Source organism: Lampetra fluviatilis, unplaced genomic scaffold (assembly GCF_964198595.1).
Source record: "Lampetra fluviatilis unplaced genomic scaffold, kcLamFluv1.1 SCAFFOLD_1406, whole genome shotgun sequence".
Classification (NCBI taxonomy): Eukaryota; Metazoa; Chordata; class Hyperoartia; order Petromyzontiformes; family Petromyzontidae; genus Lampetra; species Lampetra fluviatilis.
The window spans coordinates 1-17626 of record NW_027621820.1 but is presented as its reverse complement, the minus strand read 5'-3'; the positions used below and the strand labels follow the sequence as shown (position 1 = coordinate 17626).

The following is a 17626-nucleotide window of genomic DNA, read 5'->3' as shown; positions in this document are numbered from 1 at the left end:
GGTGGTGAGTGGTGGTGGTGAGTGGTGGTGGTGAGTGGTGGTGGTGGTGGTGGTGGTGGTGAGTGGTGGTGGTGAGTGGTGGTGGTGAGCGGTGGTGGTGAGTGGTGGTGGTGAGTGGTGGTGGTGAGTGGTGGTGGTGAGTGGTGGTGGTGAGTGGTGGTGGTGAGTGGTGGTGGTGAGTGGTGGTGGTGAGTGGTGGTGAGTGGTGGTGAGTGGTGGCGTGAGTGGTGGTGAGCGGTGGTGGTGAGTGGTGGTGGTGAGTGGTGGTGGTGGTGGTGAGTGGTGGTGGTGAGCGGTGGTGGTGAGTGGTGGTGGTGAGTGGTGGTGGTGAGTGGTGGTGGTGGTGGTGAGTGGTGGTGAGCGGTGGTGGTGAGTGGTGGTGGGTGAGTGGTGGTGGTGGTGGTGAGTGGTGGTGAGCGGTGGTGGTGAGTGGTGGTGGTGGTGGTGAGTGGTGGTGAGCGGTGGTGGTGAGCGGTGGTGGTGAGTGGTGGTGGTGAGTGGTGGTGGTGAGTGGTGGTGAGCGGTGGTGGTGAGTGGTGGTGGTGAGTGGTGGTGGTGGTGGTGAGTGGTGGTGAGTGGTGGTGAGTGGTGGTGGTGAGTGGTGGTGGTGGTGGTGAGTGGTGGTGGTGAGCGGTGGTGGTGGTGGTGGTGGTGGTGGTGAGCAGTGGTGGTGGTGGTGGTGGTGGTGGTGAGTGGTGGTGGTGGTGGTGAGTGGTGGTGGTGGTGGTGGTGGTGAGCAGTGGTGGTGGTGGTGGTGGTGGTGGTGGTGGTGGTGGTGGTGGTGGTGGTGGTGGTGGTGGTGGTGGTGGTGGTGGTGGTGGTGGTGGTGGTGGTGGTGGTGAGTGGTGGTGGTGGTGAGTGGTGGTGGTGGTGGTGGTGGTGAGCGGTGGTGGTGAGTGGTGGTGGTGGTGGTGAGTGGTGGTGGTGGTGGTGAGTGGTGGTGGTGAGTGGTGGTGGTGAGTGGTGAGTGGTGGTGGTGGTGGTGGTGGTGGTGAGTGGTGGTGGTGAGTGGTGAGTGGTGGTGGTGGTGGTGGTGGTGAGTGGTGAGTGGTGGTGGTGAGTGGTGGTGGTGGTGGTGAGTGGTGGTGGTGAGTGGTGAGTGGTGGTGGTGAGTGGTGGTGGTGAGTGGTGAGCGGTGGTGGTGGTGGTGGTGAGTGGTGGTGGTGGTGGTGAGTGGTGGTGGTGAGTGGTGAGTGGTGGTGGTGGTGGTGGTGAGTGGTGGTGGTGGTGGTGAGTGGTGGTGGTGAGTGGTGAGTGGTGGTGGTGAGTGGTGGTGGTGAGTGGTGAGTGGTGGTGGTGAGTGGTGGTGGTGAGTGGTGGTGGTGGTGGTGGTGGTGAGTGGTGGTGGTGGTGGTGAGTGGTGGTGGTGGTGAGTGGTGGTGGTGAGTGGTGAGTGGTGGTGGTGAGTGGTGAGTGGTGGTGGTGAGCGGTGAGTGGTGGTGGTGGTGGTGGTGAGTGGTGGTGGTGGTGGTGAGTGGTGGTGGTGAGTGGTGAGTGGTGGTGGTGAGTGGTGGTGGTGAGTGGTGAGTGGTGGTGGTGAGTGGTGGTGGTGAGTGGTGGTGGTGGTGGTGGTGGTGAGTGGTGGTGGTGGTGGTGAGTGGTGGTGGTGGTGAGTGGTGGTGGTGAGTGGTGGTGGTGAGTGGTGGTGGTGAGTGGTGGTGGTGAGTGGTGGTGGTGAGTGGTGGTGGTGAGCGGTGGTGGTGAGTGGTGGTGGTGAGTGGTGGTGGTGAGTGGTGGTGGTGAGTGGTGGTGGTGAGTGGTGGTGGTGAGTGGTGGTGAGTGGTGGTGGTGAGTGGTGGTGGTGAGTGGTGGTGGTGAGTGGTGGTGGTGAGTGGTGGTGGTGGTGGTGGTGAGTGGTGGTGAGTGGTGGTGGTGAGTGGTGGTGGTGAGTGGTGGTGGTGAGTGGTGGTGGTGAGCGGTGGTGGTGGTGATGGTGGTGGTGGTGGTGGTGGTGGTGGTGAGCGGTGGTGGTGGTGGTGGTGGTGGTGGTGGTGAGCGGTGGTGGTGGTGAGTGGTGGTGGTGGTGGTGGTGGTGAGCGGTGGTGGTGGTGGTGGTGGTGGTGGTGGTGGTGGTGGTGAGTGGTGGTGGTGGTGAGTGGTGAGTGGTGGTGGTGGTGAGTGGTGGTGGTGGTGGTGGTGGTGGTGGTGGTGAGTGGTGGTGAGTGGTGGTGGTGAGCGGTGGTGGTGGTGAGTGGTGGTGGTGGTGGTGGTGGTGAGCGGTGGTGGTGGTGAGTGGTGGTGAGTGGTGGTGGTGGTGGTGGTGGTGAGCGGTGGTGGTGGTGGTGAGTGGTGGTGGTGGTGAGTGGTGGTGGTGGTGAGTTGTGGTGGTGGTGAGTGGTAGTAGTTGTGAGTGAAAAGGTGATGCTGCTTTCGTGAGGGATGAGCCCCCCCCCCCTCCCCCCAGCCCCCCCCTCCCAGCCCAGCCCCCCCCCCAGCCCAGCCCCCCCCCCCCAGCCCAGCCCAGCCCAGCCCAGCCCCCCCCAGCCCAGCCCCCCCCAGCCCAGCCCAGCCCCCCCCCCCAGCCCAGCCCCCCCCCCCCCGTGTCTCACCTCTGGGTCCAGGTTACTGACAAGAAGCACTGGGCTGGTGACGTTGCCATCCATCATCGGAGGTTGTCCACCCAGAGGCAGCCCCCCCCCCAGCCCAGCCCAGCCCAGCCCCCCCCAGCCCAGCCCCCCCCAGCCCAGCCCAGCCCCCCCCCCCAGCCCAGCCCCCCCCCCCCCGTGTCTCACCTCTGGGTCCAGGTTACTGACAAGAAGCACTGGGCTGGTGACGTTGCCATCCATCATCGGAGGTTGTCCACCCAGAGGCAGCCCCAGCCCCATCGGGGGGGAGGAGCCCATGGACATTTGAGACATCGCTGGGACAGGGAGACACGGAGAGACACGGAGAGACACGGAGACACGGAGAGACACAGAGACAGGGACACGGACACAGAGACAGAGACACAGACACACACGGACACGGAGACACAGAGACAGAGACACGGAGACACAGAGACACACAGAGACACGGAGACACAGAGACACAGAGACACAGAGAGACAGAGACACAGAGACACAGAGACACAGACACACAGAGACACGGAGACACAGAGACACGGAGACACACACACAGAGACACACACACAGACACGCACACAGAGACACGGACACAGAGACACAGAGACACAGAGACAGGGACACACAGAGACACGGAGACACGGACACACGGAGACACAGAGACACGGACAGAGACACACACACAGAGACACGGAGACACACACACAGAGACACACACACAGAGACACGGACACACGGAGACACAGAGACACACGGACACAGAGACACACGGACACAGAGACACACGGACACAGAGACACAGAGACAGAGAGACAGAGACACAGACACAGACAGAGACACAGAGACACAGAGACAGAGAGACAGAGACACAGAGACACAGAGACACGGACACAGAGACAGGGACACAGAAACACACACACAGAGACACACACACAGAGAGACACAGAGACACGGACACACAGATACACACACACAGAGACACAGAGACACGGACACACAGAGACACAGAGACACAGAGACACACACACAGAGACACAGAGACACGCACACACCAATAACAAAGATCTCCCGTGTAGCCTCTCGCTCACCCACCCACTCAACCACTCACTCACTCAACCACTCACCCACTCACCCACCCAACCACTCAACCACTCACCCACTCAACCACTCACCCACTCAACCACTCACCCACTCAACCACTCACCCACTCACTCAACCACTCACTCACTCAACCACTCACCCACTCACCCACCCAACCACTCAACCACTCACCCACTCAACCACTCACCCACTCACCCACTCAACCACTCACCCACTCAACCACTCACCCACTCACTCAACCACTCACTCACTCAACCACTCACCCACCCAACCACTCAACCACTCAACCACTCACCCACCCAACCACTCAACCACTCAACCACTCACCCACTCACTCAACCACTCACTCACTCAACCACTCACCCACCCAACCACTCACCCACTCAACCACTCACTCACTCACTCACCCACACACTCACCCACCCACCCACTCACTCATTCACTCACCCACCCACCCACCCACTCACCCACCCACTCACCCACTCACTCACCCACCCACCCACCCACCCACTCACTCACACACCCACCCACCCACTCACCCACCCACCCACCCACTCACTCACTCACTCACCCACCCACCCACTCACCCACCCACTCACTCAACCACCCACCCACTCACTCACCCACCCACCCACCTACCCACCCACCTACCCACTCACCCACCCACTCACCCACTCACCCACTCACTCACTCACCCACCCACTCACCCACCCACCCACTCACCGACCCACTCACCCACCCACTCACCCACCCACCCACTCACCGACCCACTCACCCACCCACTCACCCACTCACTCACCCACTCACCCACTCACCCACCCACCCACCCACCCACCCACCCACCCACTCACCCACCCACCCACCCACTCACCCACCAACCCACCCACTCACCCACCCACCCACCCACTCACTCACCCACCCACTCACTCACCCACCCCCTCAACCACTCACTCACCCACCCACCCACCCACTCACCCACCCACCCACCCACTCACTCACTCACTCACTCACCCACCCACCCACCCACCCACCCACTCACTCACCCACCCACTCACCCACCCACCCACCCACCCACTCACCCACCCACCCACTCACCCACCAACCCACCCACCCACCAACCCACCCACTCACCCACCCACCCACCCACTCACTCACCCCCTCAACCACTCACTCACCCACCCACCCACTCACCCACCCACCCACTCACTCACTCACCCACCCACCCACCCACTCACTCACCCACCCACCCACCCACTCACCCACCCACCCACCCACTCACCCACCCACTCACCCACCCACCCACCCACCCACCCACTCACCCACCCACTCACCCACTCACCCACCCACCCACCCACCCACCCACTCACCCACCCACTCACTCACCCACCCACCCACCCACTCACTCACCCACTCACTCACCCACTCACTCACCCACCCACCCACCCACTCACTCACCCACCCACCCACCCACCCACCCACCCACCCACTCACCCACCCACCCACTCACCCACCCACTCACCCACCCACCCACCCACTCACCCACCCACCCACCCACCCACTCACCCACCCACTCACCCACCCACTCACCCACCCACCCACCCACCCACTCACCCACCTACTCACCCACCCACTCACCCACCCACCCACTCACCCGTTGGGGAGCTGTTTCCATAGTGGGAGGACTTGAGGAATGGGTTTCCCAGCAGGCCGGCTGAAGCCGGAGTTCCTACTCACAGCGCCACAGACAAAACAAAGGTGACCCGCGTAGCCTTGACCAGACGGCAGGGGCAAGTGATGTTAGCGAGCACCCACTCACCCACCCACCCACTCACTCACCCACCCACCCACCCACCCACCCACTCACCCACCCACTCACCCACCCACCCACCCACCCACTCACCCACCCACCCACCCACTCACCCACCCACCCACCCACTCACCCACCCACCCACCCACTCACCCACCCACCCACCCACTCACCCACCCACCCACCCACCCACTCACCCACCCACCCACTCACCCACCCACTCACTCACCCACCCACTCAACCACCCACCCACTCACCCACCCACTCACCCACCCACCCACCCACCCACCCACCCACTCACCCACCCACCCACCCACCCACCCACCCACTCACCCACCCACCCACTCACCCACCCACTCACTCACTCACCCACCCACCCACTCACCCACCCACTCACCCACCCACCCACCCACTCACCCACCCACCCACCCACCCACTCACCCACCCACCCACTCACCCACCCACTCAACCACCCACCCACCCACTCACTCACCCACCCACTCACCCACCCACCCACTCACCCACCCACCCACTCACCCACCCACTCACCCACCCACCCACTCACCCACCTACCCACCCACCTACCCACCCACCCACTCACCCACCCACTCACCCACCCACCCACTCACCCACCCACTCACCCACCCACCCACTCACCCACCCACCCACCCACTCACCCACCCACCCACCCACTCACCCACCTACCCACCCACCTACCCACCCACCCACCCACTCACCCACCCACTCACTCACCCACCCACTCACCCACCCACCCACTCACCCACTCACCCACTCACCCACCCACCCACCCCCCCCCCACACTCACCAAGCAATGAGTTTTCCCCCATGCCCGACGCTCCAACCCCGCCAAGACCGCTCATCCCAGCCGCGTGCATCATCAGCTGCTGCTGCTGCTGATGATGCAGCTGCTGCTGCTGCTGCTGCTGTTGCTGGTGGTGGTGGTGGTGGTAGGGGAGCTGTGGACCTCCGCCTAGGCCTAAGCCTCCTCCGCCTAGGCCCAGGCTCCCGCCTCCTCCACCGCCTAGGCCTAAGCCTCCTCCGCCTAGGCCTAAACCTAGGCCTCCTCCTCCGCCTCCGCCTCCGCCTAGGCCGATTTGGCCCGGTTGCCCCCCGCCGCTGGGCAGGTCGGAGCGAGTGTAGTCGCGGCTCTTGTCGTTGTTGTACTTAACGTTGAGCGCGAGCAGCTTGGAGAAGCCCACGCGCAGGGTGCAGCAGCCGTTGTAGATGTGCTGCCCGTCCAGTGTCTGGGTGGTACACACACAGTACACACACACAGTACACACAGTACACACACACACAGTGTACACACACACACAGTGTACACACACACACGGTGTACACACAGTACACACACACACACACAGTACACCCACGCGCAGGGTGCAGCAGCCGTTGTAGATGTGCTGCCCGTCCAGTGTCTGGGTGGTACACACAGTACACACACACACACACAGTACACCCACACACACACAGTACACACACACATGCAGTGTACACACAGTACACACAGTACACACACACACAGTACACACACACAGTACACACAGTACACACACACACAGTGTACACACACACACGGTGTACACATGGTACACACACGGTGTACACATGGTACACACACACACACACAGTACACCCACGCGCAGGGTGCAGCAGCCGTTGTAGATGTGCTGCCCGTCCAGTGTCTGGGTGGTACACACAGTACACACACACACAGTACACCCACACAGTGTACACACAGTACACACACACAGTACACACACACACACACGGTACACACACACAGTACACACACACACACACAGTACACACACACAGTACACACACGGTACACACACACAGTACACACAGTACACACACACACAGTACACACACAGTACACACACACACACACAGTACACCCACACAGTGTACACACAGTACACACACACAGTACACACACACACACACAGTACACACACACAGTACACACACGGTACACACACGGTACACACACACGGTACACACACACAGTACACACACAGTACACACACACAGTACACACACACAGTACACACACACACACACAGTACACACACAGTACACACACACAGTACACACACACACACACAGTACACACACACAGTACACACACACACAGTACACACACAGTACACACACAGTACACACACAGTACACACACACAGTACACACACACAATACACACACACAGTACACACACAGTACACACACACAGTACACACACACACACACAGTACACACACAGTACACACACACAGTACACACACAGTACACACACACACACACACAGTACACACACACACAGTACACACACAGTACACACACACAGTACACACACAGTACACACACACACACACACAGTACACACACACACACACACAGTACACACACACACACACACAGTACACACACAGTACACACACACAGTACACACACAGTACACACACACACACACACAGTACACACACGCGCAGGGTGCAACAGCCATTGTAGATGTGCTGCCCGTCCAGCGTCTGGGTGGTGTAGTACACACACAGTACACATGGTACACACACGGTACACACACACAGTACACACACACACAGTATACACACACACACACAGTACACACACACACAGTACACATGGTACACACACGGTACACACACACAGTACACACACACACAGTATACACACACACACACAGTACACACACACACAGTACACATGGTACACACACGGTACACACACACAGTACACATGGTACACACACGGTACACACACACAGTACACACACACACAGTACACACACACAGTACACACACACACAGTATACACACATGTATGAGTGAGTGTGTGAGTGAGTGAGTGAGTGTATGAGTGAGTGTATGAGTGAGTGTGTGAGTGAGTGTATGAGTGAGTGAGTGTATGAGTGAGTGTATGAGTGAGTGTGTGAGTGAGTGTATGAGTGAGTGTGTGAGTGAGTGTATGAGTGAGTGTGTGAGTGAGTGTATGAGTGAGTGTGTGAGTGAGTGTATGAGTGAGTGTGTGAGTGAGTGTATGAGTGAGTGTGTGAGTGAGTGTATGAGTGAGTGTGTGAGTGAGTGTATGAGTGAGTGTGTGAGTGAGTGTATGAGTGAGTGTGTGAGTGAGTGTATGAGTGAGTGTGTGAGTGAGTGTATGAGTGAGTGTGTGAGTGAGTGTATGAGTGAGTGTATGAGTGAGTGTATGAGTGAGTAAGTGTGTGAGCGAGTGTATGAGTGAGTGTGTGAGTGAGTGTATGAGTGAGTAAGTGTGTGAGTGAGTGTATGAGTGAGTGTGTGAGTGAGTGTATGAGTGAGTGTGTGAGTGAGTGTATGAGTGTGTGAGTGAGTGTATGAGTGAGTAAGTGTGTGAGCGAGTGTATGAGTGAGTGTGTGAGTGAGTGTATGAGTGAGTGTATGAGTGAGTGTGTGAGTGAGTGTATGAGTGAGTGTGTGAGTGAGTGTATGAGTGAGTGTATGAGTGAGTGTATGAGTGAGTAAGTGTGTGAGCGAGTGTATGAGTGAGTGTGTGAGTGAGTGTATGAGTGAGTGTGTGAGTGAGTGTATGAGTGAGTGTGTGAGTGAGTGTATGAGTGAGTGTGTGAGTGAGTGTATGAGTGAGTGTGTGAGTGAGTGTATGAGTGAGTGAGTGAGTGTATGAGTGAGTGTGTGAGTGAGTGTATGAGTGAGTGTGTGAGTGAGTGTATGAGTGAGTGAGTGTGTGAGTGAGTGTATGAGTGAGTGTGTGAGTGAGTGTATGAGTGAGTAAGTGTGTGAGCGAGTGTATGAGTGAGTGAGTGTATGAGTGAGTGTATGAGTGAGTGTGTGAGTGAGTGTATGAGTGAGTGTGTGAGTGAGTGTATGAGTGAGTGTGTGAGTGAGTGTATGAGTGAGTGTGTGAGTGAGTGTATGAGTGAGTGTGTGAGTGAGTGTATGAGTGAGTGTGTGAGTGAGTGTATGAGTGAGTGTGTGAGTGAGTGTATGAGTGAGTGTGTGAGTGAGTGTATGAGTGAGTGTGTGAGTGAGTGTATGAGTGAGTGTGTGAGTGAGTGTATGAGTGAGTGTGTGAGTGAGTGTATGAGTGAGTGTGTGAGTGAGTGTATGAGTGAGTGTGTGAGTGAGTGTATGAGTGAGTGTGTGAGTGAGTGTATGAGTGAGTGTGTGAGTGAGTGTATGAGTGAGTGAGTGAGTGTATGAGTGAGTGTGTGAGTGAGTGTATGAGTGAGTGTGTGAGTGAGTGTATGAGTGAGTGTGTGAGTGAGTGTATGAGTGAGTGTGTGAGTGAGTGTATGAGTGAGTGTGTGAGTGAGTGTATGAGTGAGTGTGTGAGTGAGTGTATGAGTGAGTGTGTGAGTGAGTGTATGAGTGAGTGTGTGAGTGAGTGTATGAGTGAGTGTGTGAGTGAGTGTATGAGTGAGTGTGTGAGTGAGTGTATGAGTGAGTGAGTGAGTGTATGAGTGAGTGTGTGAGTGAGTGTATGAGTGAGTGTGTGAGTGAGTGTATGAGTGAGTGTGTGAGTGAGTGTATGAGTGAGTGTGTGAGTGAGTGTATGAGTGAGTGTGTGAGTGAGTGTATGAGTGAGTGAGTGTATGAGTGAGTGAGTGTATGAGTGAGTGAGTGAGTGTATGAGTGAGTGTATGAGTGAGTGTATGAGTGAGTGAGTGTATGAGTGAGTGAGTGTATGAGTGAGTGAGTGAGTGTATGAGTGTATGAGTGAGTGAGTGTATGAGTGAGTGAGTGTATGAGTAAGTGTGTGAGTGAGTGTATGAGTGAGTGAGTGTATGAGTGAGTGTGTGAGTGAGTGTATGAGTGAGTGTATGAGTGAGTGTATGAGTGAGTGTGTGAGTGTATGAGTGAGTGTGTGAGTGAGTGTATGAGTGAGTGTGTGAGTGAGTGTATGAGTGAGTGTGTGAGTGAGTGTATGAGTGAGTGTGTGAGTGAGTGTATGAGTGAGTGTGTGAGTGAGTGTATGAGTGAGTGTGTGAGTGAGTGTATGAGTGAGTGTGTGAGTGAGTGTATGAGTGAGTGTGTGAGTGAGTGTATGAGTGAGTGTGTGAGTGAGTGTATGAGTGAGTGTGTGAGTGAGTGTATGAGTGAGTGTGTGAGTGAGTGTATGAGTGAGTGAGTGTATGAGTGAGTGTGTGAGTGAGTGTATGAGTGAGTGAGTGTATGAGTGAGTGAGTGTATGAGTGAGTGTATGAGTGTGTGAGTGAGTGTATGAGTGAGTGTATGAGTGAGTGAGTGTATGAGTGAGTGAGTGTATGAGTGAGTGAGTGTATGAGTGAGTGAGTGTATGAGTGAGTGAGTGTATGAGTGAGTAAGTGTGTGAGCGAGTGTATGAGTGAGTGAGTGTATGAGTGAGTGTATGAGTGTGTGAGTGAGTGTATGAGTGAGTGTATGAGTGAGTAAGTGTGTGAGCGAGTGAGTGTATGAGTGAGTGAGTGAGTGTATGAGTGAGTGTATGAGTGAGTGTATGAGTGAGTGAGTGTATGAGTGAGTGAGTGTATGAGTGAGTGAGTGAGTGTATGAGTGAGTGTATGAGTGAGTGTATGAGTGAGTGAGTGTATGAGTGAGTGAGTGTATGAGTGAGTGAGTGAGTGTATGAGTGTATGAGTGAGTGAGTGTATGAGTGAGTGAGTGTATGAGTGAGTAAGTGTGTGAGTGAGTGTATGAGTGAGTGAGTGTATGAGTGAGTGTATGAGTGAGTGTATGAGTGAGTGTATGAGTGAGTGAGTGTATGAGTGAGTGAGTGTATGAGTGAGTAAGTGTGTGAGCGAGTGTATGAGTGAGTGAGTGTATGAGTGAGTGTATGAGTGAGTGTGTGAGTGAGTGTATGAGTGAGTGTGTGAGTGAGTGTATGAGTGAGTGTGTGAGTGAGTGTATGAGTGAGTGTGTGAGTGAGTGTATGAGTGAGTGTGTGAGTGAGTGTATGAGTGAGTGTGTGAGTGAGTGTATGAGTGAGTGTGTGAGTGAGTGTATGAGTGAGTGTGTGAGTGAGTGTATGAGTGAGTGTGTGAGTGAGTGTATGAGTGAGTGTGTGAGTGAGTGTATGAGTGAGTGAGTGTATGAGTGAGTGTGTGAGTGAGTGTATGAGTGAGTGAGTGTATGAGTGAGTGTATGAGTGTGTGAGTGAGTGTATGAGTGAGTGTATGAGTGAGTGAGTGTATGAGTGAGTGAGTGTATGAGTGAGTGAGTGTATGAGTGAGTGAGTGTATGAGTGAGTGAGTGTATGAGTGAGTAAGTGTGTGAGCGAGTGTATGAGTGAGTGAGTGTATGAGTGAGTGTATGAGTGTGTGAGTGAGTGTATGAGTGAGTGTATGAGTGAGTGTATGAGTGAGTAAGTGTGTGAGCGAGTGTATGAGTGAGTGAGTGTATGAGTGTGTGAGTGAGTGTATGAGTGAGTGTATGAGTGTGTGAGTGAGTGTATGAGTGAGTGTATGAGTGAGTGTATGAGTGAGTAAGTGTGTGAGCGAGTGAGTGTATGAGTGAGTGAGTGAGTGTATGAGTGAGTGTATGAGTGAGTGTATGAGTGAGTGAGTGTATGAGTGAGTGAGTGTATGAGTGAGTGAGTGAGTGAGTGTATGAGTGAGTGAGTGTATGAGTGAGTGAGTGTATGAGTGAGTGAGTGAGTGTATGAGTGAGTGTATGAGTGAGTGTATGAGTGAGTGAGTGTATGAGTGAGTGAGTGTATGAGTGAGTGAGTGTATGAGTGAGTGTATGAGTGAGTGAGTGTATGAGTGAGTGAGTGTATGAGTGAGTGAGTGAGTGTATGAGTGAGTGTATGAGTGAGTGTATGAGTGAGTGAGTGTATGAGTGAGTGAGTGTATGAGTGAGTGAGTGAGTGTATGAGTGTATGAGTGAGTGAGTGTATGAGTGAGTGAGTGTATGAGTGAGTAAGTGTGTGAGTGAGTGTATGAGTGAGTGAGTGTATGAGTGAGTGTATGAGTGAGTGTATGAGTGAGTGAGTGTATGAGTGAGTGAGTGTATGAGTGAGTAAGTGTGTGAGCGAGTGTATGAGTGAGTGAGTGTATGAGTGAGTGTATGAGTGTGTGAGTGAGTGTATGAGTGAGTGTATGAGTGAGTGTATGAGTGAGTGTATGAGTGAGTGAGTGAGTGTATGAGTGAGTGAGTGTATGAGTGAGTGAGTGAGTGTATGAGTGAGTGAGTGTATGAGTGTGTGAGTGTATGAGTGAGTGAGTGAGTGTATGAGTGAGTGAGTGTATGAGTGAGTGAGTGTATGAGTGAGTGTATGAGTGAGTGAGTGTGTGAGTGAGTGTATGAGTGAGTGTATGAGTGAGTGTATGAGTGAGTGTATGAGTGAGTGAGTGTATGAGTGAGTGAGTGTATGAGTGAGTGAGTGTATGAGTGAGTGAGTGTATGTGTGAGCGAGTGTATGAGTGAGTGTATGAGTGAGTGAGTGTATGAGTGAGTGTATGAGTGTGTGAGTGAGTGTATGAGTGAGTGTATGAGTGAGTAAGTGTGTGAGCGAGTGTATGAGTGAGTGAGTGTATGAGTGAGTGAGTGTATGAGTGAGTAAGTGTGTGAGTGAGTGTATGAGTGAGTGAGTGTATGAGTGAGTGTATGAGTGTGTGAGTGAGTGTATGAGTGAGTGTATGAGTGAGTGTATGAGTGAGTGAGTGTATGAGTGAGTGAGTGTATGAGTGAGTAAGTGTGTGAGCGAGTGTATGAGTGAGTGAGTGTATGAGTGAGTGTATGAGTGTGTGAGTGAGTGTATGAGTGAGTGTATGAGTGAGTGTATGAGTGAGTGTATGAGTGAGTGAGTGAGTGTATGAGTGAGTGAGTGTATGAGTGAGTGAGTGAGTGTATGAGTGAGTGAGTGTATGAGTGTGTGAGTGTATGAGTGAGTGAGTGAGTGTATGAGTGAGTGAGTGAGTGTATGAGTGAGTGAATGTGTGAGTGAGTGTATGAGTGAGTGAGTGAGTGTATGAGTGAGTGAGTGTATGAGTGAGTGAGTGAGTGTATGAGTGAGTGAGTGTATGAGTGTGTGAGTATATGAGTGAGTGAGTGAGTGTATGAGTGCGTGAGTGAGTGTATGAGTGAGTGAATGTGTGAGTGAGTGTATGAGTGAGTGAGTGAGTGTATGAGTGAGTGAGTGTATGAGTGAGTGTATGAGTGAGTGAGTGTATGAGTGAGTGTATGAGTGAGTGTATGAGTGAGTGAGTGTATGAGTGAGTGTATGAGTGAGTGTGTGAGTGAGTGAGTGTATGAGTGAGTGTATGAGTGAGTGAGTGTATGAGTGAGTGTATGAGTGAGTGAGTGTATGAGTGAGTGAGTGTGTGAGTGAGTGAGTGTATGAGTGAGTAAGTGTGTGAGCGAGTGAGTGGATGAGTGAGTGAGTGTATGAGTGAGTGAATGTATGAGTGAGTGAGTGTGTGAGCGAGTGAGTGTATGAGTGAGTGTATGAGTGAGTGACTGAGTGAGTGAGTGTATGAGTGAGTGAGTATATGAGTGAGTGACTGAGTGAGTGAGTGTATGAGTGAGTGAGTGTATGAGTGAGTGAGTGAGTGTATGAGTGAGTGAGTGAGTGTATGAGTGAGTGTATGAGTGAGTGTGTGAGCGAGTGAGTGTATGAGTGAGTGTATGAGTGAGTGAGTGTATGAGTGAGTGAGTGTATGAGTGAGTGAGTGAGTGTATGAGTGAGTGAGTGTATGAGTGAGTGTATGAGTGAGTGACTGAGTGAGTGAGTGTATGAGTGAGTGAGTGTATGAGTGAGTGAGTGAGTGTGTGAGCGAGTGAGTGTATGAGTGAGTGACTGAGTGAGTGAGTGAGTGTATGAGTGAGTGAGTGTATGAGTGAGTGACTGAGTGAGTGAGTGAGTGTATGAGTCAGTGAGTGTATGAGTGAGTAAGTGTGTGAGTGAGTAAGTGTGTGAGCGAGTAAGTGTATGAGTGAGTGAGTGAGTGACTGAGTGAGTGAGTGAGTGTATGAGTGAGTGAGTGTATGAGTGAGTGAATGTATGAGTGAGTGAGTGTATGAGTGAGTGAGTGTATGAGTGAGTGAGTGAGTGACTGAGTGAGTGAGTGAGTGGATGAGTGAGTGAGTGTATGAGTGAGTGAATGTATGAGTGAGTGAGTGTATGAGTGAGTGAGTGTATGAGTGAGTGACTGAGTGAGTGAGTGTATGAGTGAGTGAGTGTATGAGTGAGTGAGTGTATGAGTGAGTGACTGAGTGAGTGAGTGAGTGTATGAGTGAGTGAGTGAGTGTATGAGTGAGTGAGTGAGTGTATGAGTGAGTGAGTGTGTGAGCGAGTGAGTGTATGAGTGAGTGAGTGTATGAGTGAGTGAGTGTATGAGTGAGTGAGTGAGTGTATGAGTGAGTGAGTGTATGAGTGGGTGAGTGTATGAGTGAGTGTATGAGTGAGTGAGTGTATGAGTGAGTGAGTGTATGAGTGAGTGACTGAGTGAGTGAGTGTATGAGTGAGTGAGTGTATGAGTGGGTGAGTGTATGAGTGAGTGAGTGTGTGAGCGAGTGAGTGTATGAGTGAGTGAGTGTATGAGTGAGTGTGTGAGCGAGTGAGTGTATGAGTGAGTGAGTGTATGAGTGAGTGAGTGTATGAGTGAGTGACTGAGTGAGTGAGTGAGTGTATGAGTGAGTGAGTGAGTGTATGAGTGAGTGAGTGAGTGTATGAGTGAGTGAGTGTGTGAGCGAGTGAGTGTATGAGTGAGTGAGTGTATGAGTGAGTGAGTGTATGAGTGAGTGAGTGAGTGTATGAGTGAGTGAGTGTATGAGTGAGTGAGTGTATGAGTGAGTGAGTGTATGAGTGAGTGTATGAGTGAGTGAGTGTATGAGTGAGTGAGTGTATGAGTGAGTGACTGAGTGAGTGAGTGAGTGTATGAGTGAGTGAGTGTATGAGTGGGTGAGTGTATGAGTGAGTGAGTGTGTGAGCGAGTGAGTGTATGAGTGAGTGAGTGTGTGAGTGTGTAAGTGTGTAAGTGAGTGAGTGTGTGTATGAGTGAGTGTATGAGTGAGTGAGTGTATGAGTGAGTGTGTATGAGTGAGTGTATGAGTGAGTGAGTGTATGAGTGAGTGTATGAGTGAGTGTATGAGTGAGTGTATGAGTGAGTGAGTGTATGAGTGAGTGAGTGAGTGTGTGAGTGAGTGTATGAGTGAGTGTATGAGTGAGTGAGTGTATGAGTGAGTGAGTGAGTGTGTGAGTGAGTGAGTGTCACCTGCTTAGCCTGCAGAGCTTGGTGTGGTTCTGCAAACTGCATGAGGCTCTGGAACTGGTTGTTCTTGGTGAGTGAGTGAGTGTATGAGTGAGTGAGTGTGTGAGTGAGTGAGTGTATGAGTGAGTGTATGAGTGAGTGAGTGAGTGAGTGTATGAGTGAGTGAGTGTATGAGTGTATGAGTGAGTGTATGAGTGAGTGAGTGTATGAGTGAGTGAGTGTATGAGTGAGTGTATGAGTGAGTGAGTGTATGAGTGAGTGAGTGAGTGTATGAGTGTATGAGTGAGTGTATGAGTGAGTGAGTGTATGAGTGAGTGTATGAGTGAGTGTATGAGTGAGTGAGTGTATGAGTGAGTGAGTGTATGAGTGTGTGTATGAGTGAGTGTATGAGTGAGTGTATGAGTGAGTGAGTGTATGAGTGAGTGTGTATGAGTGAGTGTATGAGTGAGTGAGTGTATGAGTGAGTGTATGAGTGAGTGTATGAGTGAGTGTATGAGTGAGTGAGTGTATGAGTGAGTGAGTGTATGAGTGAGTAAGTGTGTGAGTGAGTGTATGAGTGTGTAAGTGAGTGAGTGAGTGTATGAGTGTGTGTATGAGTGAGTGTATGAGTGAGTGAGTGTATGAGTGAGTGTATGAGTGAGTGTATGAGTGAGTGTATGAGTGAGTGAGTGTATGAGTGAGTGAGTGTATGAGTGAGTGAGTGAGTGTGTGAGTGAGTGTATGAGTGAGTGTATGAGTGAGTGAGTGTATGAGTGAGTGAGTGTATGAGTGAGTGAGTGAGTGTATGAGTGAGTGTATGAGTGAGTGTATGAGTGAGTGAGTGTATGAGTGAGTGAGTGTATGAGTGAGTGAGTGAGTGTATGAGTGTATGAGTGAGTGAGTGTATGAGTGAGTGAGTGTATGAGTGAGTAAGTGTGTGAGTGAGTGTATGAGTGAGTGAGTGTATGAGTGAGTGAGTGTGTGAGTGAGTGAGTGTCACCTGCTTAGCCTGCAGAGCTTGGTGTGGTTCTGCAAACTGCATGAGGCTCTGGAACTGGTTGTTCTTGGTGAGTGAGTGAGTGAGTGTATGAGTGAGTGTATGAGTGAGTGAGTGTATGAGTGAGTGACTGAGTGTATGAGTGAGTGTATGAGTGAGTGAGTGAGTGTATGAGTGAGTGTATGAGTGAGTGAGTGAGTGTATGAGTGAGTGAGTGAGTGTATGAGTGAGTGTATGAGTGAGTGAGTGTATGAGTGAGTGAGTGAGTGTGTGAGTGAGTGAGTGTATGAGTGAGTGTATGAGTGAGTGAGTGTATGAGTGTGTAAGTGAGTGAGTGTATGAGTGAGTGAGTGAGTGTATGAGTGAGTGAGTGTATGAGTGAGTGTGTAAGTGTGTAAGTGAGTGTGTAAGTGTCACCTGCTTAGCCTGCAGAGCTTGGTGTGGTTCGGCAAACTGCATGAGGCTCTGGAACTGGTTGTTCTTGGTGAGTGAGTGAGTGTATGAGTGAGTGTATGAGTGAGTGAGTGTATGAGTGAGTGAGTGAGTGTATGAGTGTATGAGTGAGTGTATGAGTGTATGAGTGAGTGTATGAGTGAGTGAGTGTATGAGTGAGTGTATGAGTGAGTGTATGAGTGAGTGAGTGAGTGTATGAGTGAGTGAGTGTATGAGTGAGTGTATGAGTGAGTGAGTGTATGAGTGAGTGAGTGTATGAGTGAGTGAGTGAGTGTATGAGTGTATGAGTGAGTGTATGAGTGAGTGAGTGTATGAGTGAGTGAGTGTATGAGTGAGTGTATGAGTGAGTGTGTAAGTGAGTGTGTAAGTGAGTGAGTGAGTGTCACCTGCTTAGCCTGCAGAGCTTGGTGTGGTTCTGCAAACTGCATGAGGCTCTGGAACTGGTTGTTCTTGGTGAGTGAGTGAGTGAGTGTATGAGTGAGTGTATGAGTGAGTGA

At 52.4% G+C, this 17626-nt stretch overlaps 1 protein-coding gene across 1 annotated transcript; it reads right to left on the bottom strand.

The window, feature by feature from the left end:
* Positions 1–2706: 2706 nt before the first annotated feature.
* Positions 2707–17158, bottom strand: LOC144955735 (uncharacterized; the record flags this gene model as incomplete). The annotated part of the gene is made up of 4 exons (XM_078885878.1): positions 17094–17158; positions 6296–6734; positions 5314–5388; positions 2707–2860 (listed from the first exon to the last, which is right to left on the bottom strand). Coding segments are annotated over exons 1-4 (710 nt in total), but the record flags the coding sequence as incomplete, so codon positions are not given.
* Between the last annotated feature and the right edge of the window lie 468 nt (positions 17159–17626).